This window comes from Rhinoraja longicauda, chromosome 13, assembly GCF_053455715.1.
Source record: "Rhinoraja longicauda isolate Sanriku21f chromosome 13, sRhiLon1.1, whole genome shotgun sequence".
Lineage (NCBI taxonomy): Eukaryota > Metazoa > Chordata > Chondrichthyes > Rajiformes > Arhynchobatidae > Rhinoraja > Rhinoraja longicauda.
In genome coordinates, this window is record NC_135965.1 from 41,441,501 (window position 1) to 41,454,849 (window position 13,349).

General features: G+C 43.3%; 1 protein-coding gene across 1 annotated transcript; it reads right to left on the minus strand.

Annotated features, from left to right (window-relative positions):
- Positions 1 to 9,686: 9,686 nt before the first annotated feature.
- Positions 9,687 to 12,774, minus strand: LOC144599279 (coiled-coil domain-containing protein 195-like). Its single transcript, XM_078410058.1, has 3 exons — positions 12,537 to 12,774; positions 10,881 to 11,145; positions 9,687 to 9,822 (listed from the first exon to the last, which is right to left on the minus strand). The coding sequence occupies exons 1-3, from the start codon at positions 12,772 to 12,774 to the stop codon at positions 9,687 to 9,689; spliced, it is 639 nt and encodes a 212-aa protein (XP_078266184.1).
- Between the last annotated feature and the right edge of the window lie 575 nt (positions 12,775 to 13,349).

Sequence of the window (13,349 nt, forward strand, 5' to 3'; positions counted from 1 at the left end):
AGAATTTTGCTTCATGACTAGTTTTATAAACATACTAGAAAAGAGGGCCCGTTGGGCCCGTCCCCACACCCCCCATTCTCTCCTCCCCCAGCCCCACTCTTACTCTCCAAGTGTGCCCGTTGGGGAGGGCCCGTTGGGCCCGTCCCCACACCCCCCATTCTCTCCTTCCCCAGCCCCACTCTTACTCTCCAAGTGTGCCCGTTTTTTTTTTTTTCCTAATCAGATGTTTTTTTTTTTTTTCCTAATCAGATGTGCAGTACTTTGGTCAACGTGGGTTGTTTTTAAATGTGCTATTCACACCCCCCATTCTCTCCTCCCCCAGCCCCACTCTTACTCTCCAAGTGTGCCCGTTGGGCCCGTCCTCCTGATCTGTTTATGTAAAGTGACCACTATAGCTTTATTTTTATTTTTTTTCCTAATCAGATGTGCAGCACTTTGGTCAACGTGGGTTGTTTTTAAATGTGCTATACAAATAAAACTGACTTGACCACTCTTACTCTCCAAGTGTGCCCGTTGTTTTTTTTTTCCTAATCAGATGGTTTTTTTTTTTGAGGCCCGTTGGGCCCGTCCCCACACCCCCCATTCTCTCCTCCCCCAGCCCCACCCTTACTCTCCAAGTGTGCCCGTTGGGGAGGGCCCGTTGGGCCCGTCCCCACACCCCCCATTCTCTCCTCCCCCAGCCCCACTCTTACTCTCCAAGATGTTTTGGTTTTTTTTCCTAATCAGATGTGCAGTACTTTGGTCAACGTGGGTTGTTTTTAAATGTGCTATACAAATAAAAGTGACTTGACTTGACTTGACTTGACTTGCAATAACAAAAAAGACTTCTTGGAAGCTTTTCGAAACAATGTAGCCGTCACAAGCTGAAAACTAAATCCTTGCTGAAAACTAAATGCTTTTCTGTAAACTTTTGGAAACAAATGTAGCCCCTTGAAGAAAAGGGTTAGAAATGAAAATTTAAACTTTAATATCTCTCTAGCTTTAAAAAGGTAGCTTCAATTTGAACGAAAGTACTTACAATAGTTGCCCAGGTTAATTGTGAATACGGCGGTACAAAAATCGTAGCGCTTTGGTGTACCGTCTTGGAGGAGTAGGGTTTGTAAGTTAAACTTCCGTACATACACACATACATCCCTACATACGAACGCAGAGTTTTAGTATTATACTAGAAAAGAGGGCCCGTTGGGCCCGTCCCCACACCCCCCATTCTCTCCTCCCCCAGCCCCACCCTTACCAAGTGTGCCCGTTGGGGAGGGCCCGTTGGGCCCGTCCCCACACCCCCCATTCTCTCCTCCCCCAGCCCCACTCTTACTCTCCAAGTGTGCCCGTTGGGGAGGGCCCGTTGGGCCCGTCCACACACCCCCCATTCTCTCCTCCCCCAGCCCCACTATGTGCTATACAAATAAAACTGACTTGACTTGACTTGACTTGACTTGCAATAACAAAAAAGACTTCTTGGAAGCTTTTCGAAACAATGTAGCCGTCACAAGCTGAAAACTAAATCCTTGCTGAAAACTAAATCCTTTTCTGGAAACTTTTGGAAACAAATGTAGCCCCTTGAAGAAAAGGGTTAGAAATGAAAAATTTAAACTTTAATATCTCTCTAGCTTTAAAAAGGTAGCTTCAATTTGAACGAAAGTACTTACAATAGTTGCCCAGGTTAATGGTGAATACGGCGGTACAAAAATCGTAGCGCTTTGGTGTACCGTCTAGGAGGAGTAGGGTTTGTAAGTAATCTTCCGTACATACACATATACATACATACATACGGAATGTTGGACCGCAGAGTTTTAGTATTATATAGACTAGAAAAGAGGGCCCGTTGGGCCCGTCCCCACACCCCCCATTCTCTCCTCCCCCAGCCCCACCCTTACCAAGTGTGCCCGTTGGGGAGGGCCCGTTGGGCCCGTCCCCACACCCCCCATTCTCTCCTCCCCCAGCCCCACTCTTACTCTCCAAGTGTGCCCGTTGGGGAGGGCCCGTTGGGCCCGTCCACACACCCCCCATTCTCTCCTCCCCCAGCCCCACTATGTGCTATACAAATAAAACTGACTTGACTTGACTTGACTTGACTTGCAATAACAAAAAAGACTTCTTGGAAGCTTTTCGAAACAATGTAGCCGTCACAAGCTGAAAACTAAATCCTTGCTGAAAACTAAATCCTTTTCTGGAAACTTTTGGAAACAAATGTAGCCCCTTGAAGAAAAGGGTTAGAAATGAAAATTTAAACTTTAATATCTCTCTAGCTTTAAAAAGGTAGCTTCAATTTGAACGAAAGTACTTACAATAGTTGCCCAGGTTAATGGTGAATACGGCGGTACAAAAATCGTAGCGCTTTGGTGTACCGTCTTGGAGGAGTAGGGTTTGTAAGTTAACTTCCGTACATACACACATACATCCCTACATACGAACGCAGAGTTTTAGTATTATACTAGAAAAGAGGGCCCGTTGGGCCCGTCCCCACACCCCCCATTCTCACTCCCCCAGCCCCACTCTTACTCTCCAAGTGTGCCCGTTGGGCCCGGAAAAGAGGGCCCGTTGGGCCCGTCCCCACACCCCCCATTCTCTCCTCCCCCAGCCCCACTCTTACTCTCCAAGTGTGCCCGTTGGGCCCGTCCTCCTGATCTGTGTATGTCAAGTGACCACTATAGCCTTCATTCTTTTTTTTTTTCCCTAATCAGATGTTTGTTTGTTTTTTCCTAATCAGATGTGCAGTACTTTGGTCAACGTGGGTTGTTTTTAAATGTGCTATACAAATAAAACTGACTTGACTTGACTTGACTTGCAATAACAAAAAAGACTTCTTGGAAGCTTTTCGAAACAATGTAGCCGTCACAAGCTGAAAACTAAATCCTTGCTGAAAACTAAATCCTTTTCTGGAAACTTTTGGAAACAAATGTAGCCCCTTGAAGAAAAGGGTTAGAAATGAAAAATTTAAACTTTAATATCTCTCTAGCTTTAAAAAGGTAGCTTCAATTTGAACGAAAGTACTTACAATAGTTGCCCAGGTTAATGGTGAATACGGCGGTACAAAAATCGTAGCGCTTTGGTGTACCGTCTTGGAGGAGTAGGGTTTGTAAGTAATCTTCCGTACATACACATATACATACATACATACGGAATGTTGGACCGCAGAGTTTTAGTATTATACTAGAAAAGAGGGCCCGTTGGGCCCGTCCCCACACCCCCCATTCTCACTCCCCCAGCCCCACTCTTACTCTCCAAGTGTGCCCGTTGGGCCCGGAAAAGAGGGCCCGTTGGGCCCGTCCCCACACCCCCCATTCTCTCCTCCCCCAGCCCCACTCTTACTCTCCAAGTGTGCCCGTTGGGCCCGTCCTCCTGATCTGTGTATGTCAAGTGACCACTATAGCCTTCATTCTTTTTTTTTTTCCCTAATCAGATGTTTGTTTGTTTTTTCCTAATCAGATGTGCAGTACTTTGGTCAACGTGGGTTGTTTTTAAATGTGCTATACAAATAAAACTGACTTGACTTGACTTGACTTGCAATAACAAAAAAGACTTCTTGGAAGCTTTTCGAAACAATGTAGCCGTCACAAGCTGAAAACTAAATCCTTGCTGAAAACTAAATCCTTTTCTGGAAACTTTTGGAAACAAATGTAGCCCCTTGAAGAAAAGGGTTAGAAATGAAAAATTTAAACTTTAATATCTCTCTAGCTTTAAAAAGGTAGCTTCAATTTGAACGAAAGTACTTACAATAGTTGCCCAGGTTAATGGTGAATACGGCGGTACAAAAATCGTAGCGCTTTGGTGTACCGTCTAGGAGGAGTAGGGTTTGTAAGTAATCTTCCGTACATACACATATACATACATACATACGGAATGTTGGACCGCAGAGTTTTAGTATTATACTAGAAAAGAGGGCCCGTTGGGCCCGTCCCCACACCCCCCATTCTCACTCCCCCAGCCCCACTCTTACTCTCCAAGTGTGCCCGTTGGGCCCGGAAAAGAGGGCCCGTTGGGCCCGTCCCCACACCCCCCATTCTCTCCTCCCCCAGCCCCACTCTTACTCTCCAAGTGTGCCCGTTGGGGAGGGCCCGTTGGGCCCGTCCCCACACCCCCCATTCTCTCCTCCCCCAGCCCCACTCTTACTCTGTCCTCCTGATCTGTGTATGTCAAGTGACCACTATAGCCTTCTTTTTTTTTTTTTTTTCCTAATCAGATGTTTTGGGTTTTTTTCCTAATCAGATGTGCAGTACTTTGGTCAACGTGGGTTGTTTTTGCTATACAAATAAAAGTGACTTGACTTGACTTGACTTGACTTGCAATAACAAAAAAGACTTCTTGGAAGCTTTTCGAAACAATGTAGCCGCCGTCACAAGCTGAAAACTAAATCCTTGCTGAAAACTAAATCCTTTTCTGTAAACTTTTGGAAACAAATGTAGCCCCTTGAAGAAAAGGGTTAGAAATGAAAATTTAAACTTTAATATCTCTCTAGCTTTAAAAAGGTAGCTTCAATTTGAACGAAAGTACTTACAATAGTTGCCCAGGTTAATGGTGAATACGGCGGTACAAAAATCGTAGCGCTTTGGTGTACCGTCTAGGAGGAGTAGGGTTTGTAAGTAATCTTCCGTACATACACATATACATACATACATACGGAATGTTGGACCGCAGAGTTTTAGTATTATACTAGAAAAGAGGGCCCGTTGGGCCCGTCCCCACACCCCCCATTCTCACTCCCCCAGCCCCACTCTTACTCTCCAAGTGTGCCCGTTGGGCCCGGAAAAGAGGGCCCGTTGGGCCCGTCCCCACACCCCCCATTCTCTCCTCCCCCAGCCCCACTCTTACTCTCCAAGTGTGCCCGTTGGGGAGGGCCCGTTGGGCCCGTCCCCACACCCCCCATTCTCTCCTCCCCCAGCCCCACTCTTACTCTGTCCTCCTGATCTGTGTATGTCAAGTGACCACTATAGCCTTCTTTTTTTTTTTTTTTTCCTAATCAGATGTTTTGGGTTTTTTTCCTAATCAGATGTGCAGTACTTTGGTCAACGTGGGTTGTTTTTAAATGTGCTATACAAATAAAAGTGGCTTGACTTGACTTGACTTGACTTGCAATAACAAAAAAGACTTCTTGGAAGCTTTTCGAAACAATGTAGCCGCCGTCACAAGCTGAAAACTAAATCCTTGCTGAAAACTAAATCCTTTTCTGTAAACTTTTGGAAACAAATGTAGCCCCTTGAAGAAAAGGGTTAGAAATGAAAATTTAAACTTTAATATCTCTCTAGCTTTAAAAAGGTAGCTTCAATTTGAACGAAAGTACTTACAATAGTTGCCCAGGTTAATGGTGAATACGGCGGTACAAAAATCGTAGCGCTTTGGTGTACCGTCTAGGAGGAGTAGGGTTTGTAAGTAATCTTCCGTACATACACATATACATACATACATACGGAATGTTGGACCGCAGAGTTTTAGTATTATATAGACTAGAAAAGAGGGCCCGTTGGGCCCGTCCCCACACCCCCCATTCTCTCCTCCCCCAGCCCCACCCTTACTCTCCAAGTGTGCCCGTTGGGGAGGGCCCGTTGGGCCCGTCCCCACACCCCCCATTCTCTCCTCCCCCAGCCCCACTCTTACTCTCCAAGTGTGCCCGTTTTTTTTTTTTTCCTAATCAGATGTTTTTTTTTTTTTTCCTAATCAGATGTGCAGTACTTTGGTCAACGTGGGTTGTTTTTAAATGTGCTATACAAATAAAAGTGACTTGACTTGACTTGACTTGACTTGCAATAACAAAAAAGACTTCTTGGAAGCTTTTCGAAACAATGTAGCCGTCACAAGCTGAAAACTAAATCCTTGCTGAAAACTAAATCCTTTTCTGGAAACTTTTGGAAACAAATGTAGCCCCTTGAAGAAAAGGGTTAGAAATGAAAAATTTAAACTTTAATATCTCTCTAGCTTTAAAAAGGTAGCTTCAATTTGAACGAAAGTACTTACAATAGTTGCCCAGGTTAATGGTGAATACGGCGGTACAAAAATCGTAGCGCTTTGGTGTACCGTCTAGGAGGAGTAGGGTTTGTAAGTAATCTTCCGTACATACACATATACATACATACATACGGAATGTTGGACCGCAGAGTTTTAGTATTATACTAGAAAAGAGGGCCCGTTGGGCCCGTCCCCACACCCCCCATTCTCTCCTCCCCCAGCCCCACTCTTACTCTCCAAGTGTGCCCGTTGGGGAGGGCCCGTTGGGCCCGTCCCCACACCCCCCATTCTCTCCTTCCCCAGCCCCACTCTTACTCTCCAAGTGTGCCCGTTGGGGAGGGCCCGTTGGGCCCGTCCAGTACTTTGGTCAACGTGGGTTGTTTTTAAATGTGCTATACAAATAAAACTGACTTGACTTGACTTGACTTGCAATAACAAAAAAGACTTCTTGGAAGCTTTTCGAAACAATGTAGCCGTCACAAGCTGAAAACTAAATCCTTGCTGAAAACTAAATCCTTTTCTGGAAACTTTTGGAAACAAATGTAGCCCCTTGAAGAAAAGGGTTAGAAATGAAAAATTTAAACTTTAATATCTCTCTAGCTTTAAAAAGGTAGCTTCAATTTGAACGAAAGTACTTACAATAGTTGCCCAGGTTAATGGTGAATACGGCGGTACAAAAATCGTAGCGCTTTGGTGTACCGTCTAGGAGGAGTAGGGTTTGTAAGTAATCTTCCGTACATACACATATACATACATACATACGGAATGTTGGACCGCAGAGTTTTAGTATTATATAGATAGATAGATAGATAGATAGATAGATAGATAGATATAGATATAGATATAGATATAGATATAGATAGATAGATAGAAGATAGATAGATAGATAGATAGATTGTCTCAGAATGTTAGTTAAAAATGCATTATTTTTCAGCGAAGCCCACATTCTGACACTGTGAAGTTCATATAATGTTTTACGCAATATTTAAGTTTCGAAAATCCACAGGTTGTCACATACAACAGAGTCAGAAGGCAATGTAATTTTAACATTTTATTTTTAGGAATTTTGAACAGTTTTAACTGAAGGCATTATGTAAAATAAACATTAATGATTGTGCATCATTAACAATGTTCCATATTTTAAAGACGTCTCAATTCAATCCCACGAAAAGGGAGGATCACAAGGATGGGTGACGCTGAACTCTCTCAGTTATTATCACTCTATGAAAAAGTAATCCAATATTTCCATTCTCCTGGTCTTTTCACTTAACACTTGGAGATTTTTTTTTTCTTTTTTTTTTCTTCCAAAATGTCCTTTATTGAAGGAGGACGAGAACAGGCCCGAGTAATGATCACGCACTTCAACACAAACTGGGCACATCTCTCTCTCTCTCTCTCTCTCTCTCTCTCTCTCTCTCTCTCTCTCGTTCGTTGTCTCTCGCTCCTTCACTCCCTCTCTCGCTCTTCTCCCTCTCGTTCCCTCTTTCTATCTCTCTCTCTCTCACCATCCCTCTCTCTCTCTCCCTCTCTCTATCTCTCTCTCTCTCCTCTCTCTCCCACCATCCCTCTCTCTCTCTCCCTCTTTCTGTCACCTTCTCTCACTCTCACTTTTTCTCTCTCTCTCTCTCTCTCTCTCTCTCCTCCCTCTCTCTCACCATCCCTCTCTCTCCTCCCTCTCTCAGCATCCCTCTCTCCCTCTTTCCATCTCCTTCTCTCACAATCCCCCTCTCTCTCCCCCCTCTTCCACTTTCTATCTCTTTCTCACCATCCCTCTCTCTCCTCCCTCTCTCCCTCTCTGTTCCACTCTCTCTCTCGCTCCCTCCACCCTGCTCTCTTGTTCTCTCTCTCTCCCTCATTCTATCTCCCCCTCCCTCTCACTATCCCTCTCTCGCTCTCCCTCACCCTCCCTCGCTCCGTCCCCCTCTCTCCCTCTCTCTCCCTCCCTCCCTCTCCCCTGTCTCTCTCTCCCTCGCTCCTCCCTCCCTCCCCTTCTCACTCTCCTCCCTCTCTCCCTCTCTCCCCTCCCTCCCTCCCTCTCACCCTCCCTCTCTCTCCCTCTCTCTCTCTCTCCTCCCTCCCACCCTCTCTCTCTCTCTCTCTCTCTCTCTCTCCCTCTCCCTCTCTCACACTATCTCTCTCTCTCCCTCTCTCTCTCCTCCTCCTCTCTCTCTCTCTCTCTCTCTCTCTCTCTCTCCCTCCCTCTCTCTCTCTCTCTCTCTCTCTCTCTCTCTCTCTCTCCCCCTCTCTCTCTCTCTCCCCCTCCCCCTCTCACACTCTCTCTCTCTCTCTCTCCTCCTCCTCTCTCTCTCTCTCTCACTCACCCTCTCTCCCTCTCTCCCTCTCTCTCTCACTCTCTCTCTCTCTCTCGGTGTACAGCTCCAGGAACGTCGGCTCGTTTTCACGGGAACAGTAACTGGAGGCAGGAGGGGGGAGAGAGGGAAGAGGGGGGAGAGAGGGAAGAGGGAGAGAGAGGGAAGAGGGGGGAAATTCAGCTGTCAGTTCGATGGAGAAGGATGTCTCATTATAACATCATGCAGAATTGTGTACGTGCTCTCAAACTGGAATAGACGCTTATAGCTGTAAAAGGCCACGACTGAAGAGATTCCCATCTCAAGCACCGTGAACAGAAGCAGTCCAACTGTCAAAGAGAATGTAGTAGCGGAAAAGAAGACAAACTCAGGCTCAGGCATAAAGAGCAGAGAAATGGAGTAGATTACACTTGGAGATTTTGATTGCCTTTTAAGCTTCCAATTTCCCTTGAAAACCAAGTTCCCTCCACTTTTCCACCTTATTAGGAAGATCATCATAACATCAGCTTATAAAAAAACGAATTTCCATCATCTACCCACTGTTACATAGTGCGTGTTAACACTCCAGCATTTAGAAAATACATTCGTGATTTCAGATTTTGGAAGAAAAAATAAACCGGGTTAACCAAGTGACACATTTGATAAATATGATGCAAAATGAAATATTTTTCTAATGCCACGGAGACTATTTTATGAAATGTGTCAGAGTTGCTAAATGAAAAATGAATATATAATTCCAGAAATTCACCTTGATTGAATTGGTTAATTATATTCTGGGCTTCTTATTCACATTTTTACACAGCTTGCATATCTTTGACCTTCATATTGTTTACAATACATTTTTTGACAATGCTCCCCTTGTACGCTGGTAGGGCAGGTTAAGGTACAAGGGATCTGAGGCGTGTTGGTCAACTGGGTCCAAAATCTTGGTAGGAGAGCTAGAGTAAATGGCAAGATTTTTAGGCATGTTGAGGTACAGGAAGACCTTGAATACTGCGTGCATTTAGTCCAACTGTGGTCTAATCATCATTATACCTATTTCATATAATAACTATAGTAACACATATCGCATAACAACTCTTTGTTAAGTGGTTCAAATCCATTGTTCTCTAAAAGTGGTAACACAAGGATAGGATAGTGATTGAATTAAATAATTACATTCTGGGTATGTTCACATTTTTACACAGCGTCCATTTCTTTGGTCTTCACATTTTGAAAGTTTGCTCACTCTGAATTCTCAATACATTAGAAATTCATGAACTTGCTGAATTTCCTCCATTCATTGCATACTGTAAATAAATATTTGAACCATGTTAATTCACAATTGTAGTACAATGATCATAGATCTAGAAATGACACCATGCACTTTCCATCAACTTTTCTGTGAAATAACAGAATCATTTGATACAAACGTGTGTGTAAAGCAGTTCCAATAATTCAGAAGTCGATTTCTTGAATAGGAGGCAGCTGTTCGCAACTCTGATACCCTGTATACCATGATGAGTCTTGATCTTCAGAATGAGGTACAGGCACATCCACAGGCAACAGAAATGTCACAGACTTCATTTTATACCTGTTGAAAAAATACCAATATATCTAATCACAACAAAGAATAGAGCATAGTATTGCAGAGAACATTTGTTATTTCTCTACTCTGCATTGATATATCTTCTGAGGTCTCCCCTGAACACCTGTCAGCATACACTTAACAGTTCAAGGCTAGATTGCAGAAAGTAAAATGAAAATCCAACATAAGGTGGAGATACATAACTGAAAATCAGAAAACTGCAGATGCTGAAAATCTGAAATAAAAATCAAAAATGATGGGAACATTGACAAAGGATCTTTAAACTGTAACGTGCTTCTTTCCAGAGGTGCTGCCTGACTAGAATTTTCTGTTTTTATTAATGGGTTTAACTTAAATACAAATTTGTAAATGTGTGACTTGTGACAAGGATAGGAGGTTGGTATCAAATAAGTAATTTTAAGTTTATAGATATAGAAGAGCACTTAGGAAAGAAATCAGTCATGCAAAAAATGTGCCCTGAAAGAAGATTCACAATTATGATTAACGAGAATCCAAAAGTCTTTTATAAGTACATTAGAAGCAAGAGGTTAGCCAAGGGAAGAGATGAGAGTGAACAGGCATTACTATCTGCCCAAAGGGCCAATTTCTGTGCTGTACATTGCTCTGATTCTTCCTCAGTTGCAAAAAAATGGAATTATCTTTCTCATAATATTTTGGTTGAATTTATAATGGAAACATTTGCAAATTGTGCACAAAATGTCCCCATTGTTCCTGCCCCACAGCTGCTGAAAGACCTGGTGCATGTCTCAAACATTTTCTTTGCTGTAAAATTCCCGCTACTAGCAGACCGAATACCAGTCACAGCTGACCTCTGCTCTACATCATTGAGTGGATGTTTTATATTTACAGTAGATGCATTTTTTAAAAGTATCATCATAACATATTTTCTGGAGCCACTAATCAATCAGTTACTGATTTATTACATAGACACCTAACATTTTTCATTCTGAACTTTACAGGTAGAAATCAGTCTAGGCTGAAGGGTGACTTTTGGAATACTGGTTACATCTTTGATTTCAGGTGGCACACTTTATATTGCTTACTTGCACTTATGTACGTATCCCTGTAACGGTGTATCGTGAGGTTGTTTTCCTTCAGGGCTCTTCGTCTCCAACAGTTCATCAGGAACTCCTTGGCCTTTTGTCACTTTCATCGTTGTGCAAGGGTGAGTCACTACCGTTGATTGTGGCCCCTCTTGCCTGCTCCTTTGGTGGGTTCGATTTTGATCTGGAGATTTATGACGTTTATTACCAACAGTGAAGGCGTGTAAAGACGATATGGAATAGCGTCGCACTGTCATTGTGTTATCTGTGAATAAACATACATCATATCTAATGTAATTATTTGACTGAAACACATCTGTTTGAGTATCATTGCATTTCCTCTTTTGTTTGAAGGCGAGCTAAACACTCTTATTGTATACAAAGATAATAACAATTTACTAATGGTTAATAACCCCTCAGATGCATTGTGAAAGTAAACCTCTTAAAGTAGAATGAATGGGACACTATTGTCTTGTATGCTAGACTTTAAACAACTCCAGGCTCATAATACACATCATTTTAATACAGTTGAATCCAAAATTGACCACTTTACTTCACATTGGAATATGAGTTTGTGGAGAATTCCAGGAAAACATTTTAATAATATTTGCCAGTGTCATAATTATATAGAATATTACAGATGGTGGACAACAGAATAAAAGTCCTGATGTGGAGTCATGACTCAAGATGCCAACCACCCATGTGTCTCCACAGATACTGTTGACCCGCTGAGTTCTTCCAACACTCTGCTTTTGTTCCAGATTGCAGCATCTGCAGTCTCTTGTGTTTCCAGAATAAGGGTAACTGCACTAAGAATTTGTGAAGTGCCAGAATGAGTTCTGGTGTGACATAAATCATGTCTTTTGTTAACATCATTTATTTTTGTTTCAGCGGGCCGATTCTTCATATGATTTTATTATAAAACCGCAAAGCTGGTCAAGGTGGAAGAATCTCAATTAATCAATTTAATATTTTGAATGTGCTGATAATGCCAATAAAGAGTAAACATCAGACATTAACTGTATTAAAAATCAGAAACACTGCAGGTGCTGGACATCTGAAATACAATCAGAAAACGCTGGAAGCACTCAGCAAGTCAGGCAGCATATCGTTCAAAGGGTTTGGGGAGTAAAATTAGACCATTTGGCCCATCAAGTCTACCCAGCCATTCAATCATGGCTGATCTATCTTTCCCTCTCAACCCCCATTCTCCTGCCTTCACCCTATAACCCCTGACACCCTTACCAAAGAGAAACATGGCTGGTATTTAAAGTTGAGGAAACTTCATCAGATCTGGGAAAGAAAGAAAAGTAATGACAATAAGGTTGCAGAGAAGATGGGGAGGGATGGGTCGAACAAAGGCGGTATATCTGATAAGATGAGACCAAATGGCCTAATTGGGCTTCATTGTTTGTGTTAGGTGATGCTGGGTCATGGCATCACTAATGAGGAGAGATAAATACCACCAAAATCACAGACGGACGAGCAAAAGAGACGAAGTATTTCCTGAAGATAGACACAAAAAGCTGGAGTAACTCAGCGGGCCAGAGAGCATCTCTGGACAAAAGGAATGGGTGACGTTTCGGGTCGAGACCCTTCTTCAGACTGAGAGTCAGGGGAAAATGAAACCTTCCCTGATTTCCTTGAACTAATTACCTCTGGCTTCTCCTTCGAGAACGGGCGCGGAGATGTTCCTGCGCAGGTTAGGGTGAGTTAAAGCCTTCTCGGATCTCAGCTGCTGGTGCAACGCGTTAATAGTGGCCTCATCCAGCGTTTCAGCTCGCTTCCCGTTCTGGCTTAACTTCACTCGGAGGGCTTTGTTTTCTGACTCGAGTTTCTTCATGTCAGAGCGCATTTCTTTGATGATTTGCTTGAGGCGCTTGTTACTGTCCATGGTGCTGAAAACTCACGGTCGCACACTGGCGAGTCTCCCCCCGGGGCTGCGCCTGGATCTGTTCACACTGAGCAAAACACTCAACACTCACTCCTGTCTGTGAATCAGACAGCCACACGCGGGGAGGTCACATTTATCAACCGGTGATCAATAGGTTCTGGTAACCAGACACAAAACCTCTTCAATAATTTATTGGCGAGTTCAGGTGGTTTCAGTTTGCAGTCGACACTGGTTTGTAAGTTTAACCAAACGACAAGTGTAATGTGACATAAGAAGATAACTGCAGATGCTGGTACAAATCGAAGGTTTTTATTCACAAAATGCTGGAGTAACTCAGCAGGTCAGGCAGCATCTCAGGAGAGAAGGAATGTGAATAAAACGTCACCCGTTCCTTCTCTCCCGAGATGCTGCCTGACCTGCTGAGTTACTCCAGCATTTTGTGAATAAAAGTGTAATGTGACGCTCAGTATTGCTGGCCTGACTTTGGTATTTACAAATTTGATGTATTTCTTCGATAACCCGACCGTCTGTAGAAAATAAAAACAAGCTTGTTAGGAATGCAGGCACAACATGTG

What these genes read in the sequence shown, in the direction of transcription:
- LOC144599279 (XM_078410058.1), bottom strand. Translation starts at nt 12,774, where the DNA reads ATGGACAGTAACAAGCGCCTCAAGCAAATCATCAAAGAAATGCGCTCT. An exon ending in TCTCGAAGGAGAAGCCAGAG is followed by an intron (nt 11,146 to 12,536) that starts GTAATTAGTTCA and finishes GTTTATTCACAG; the next exon opens with ATAACACAATGACAGTGCGA. An exon ending in GGATACGTACATAAGTGCAA is followed by an intron (nt 9,823 to 10,880) that starts GTAAGCAATATA and finishes TTTTTTCAACAG; the next exon opens with GTATAAAATGAAGTCTGTGA.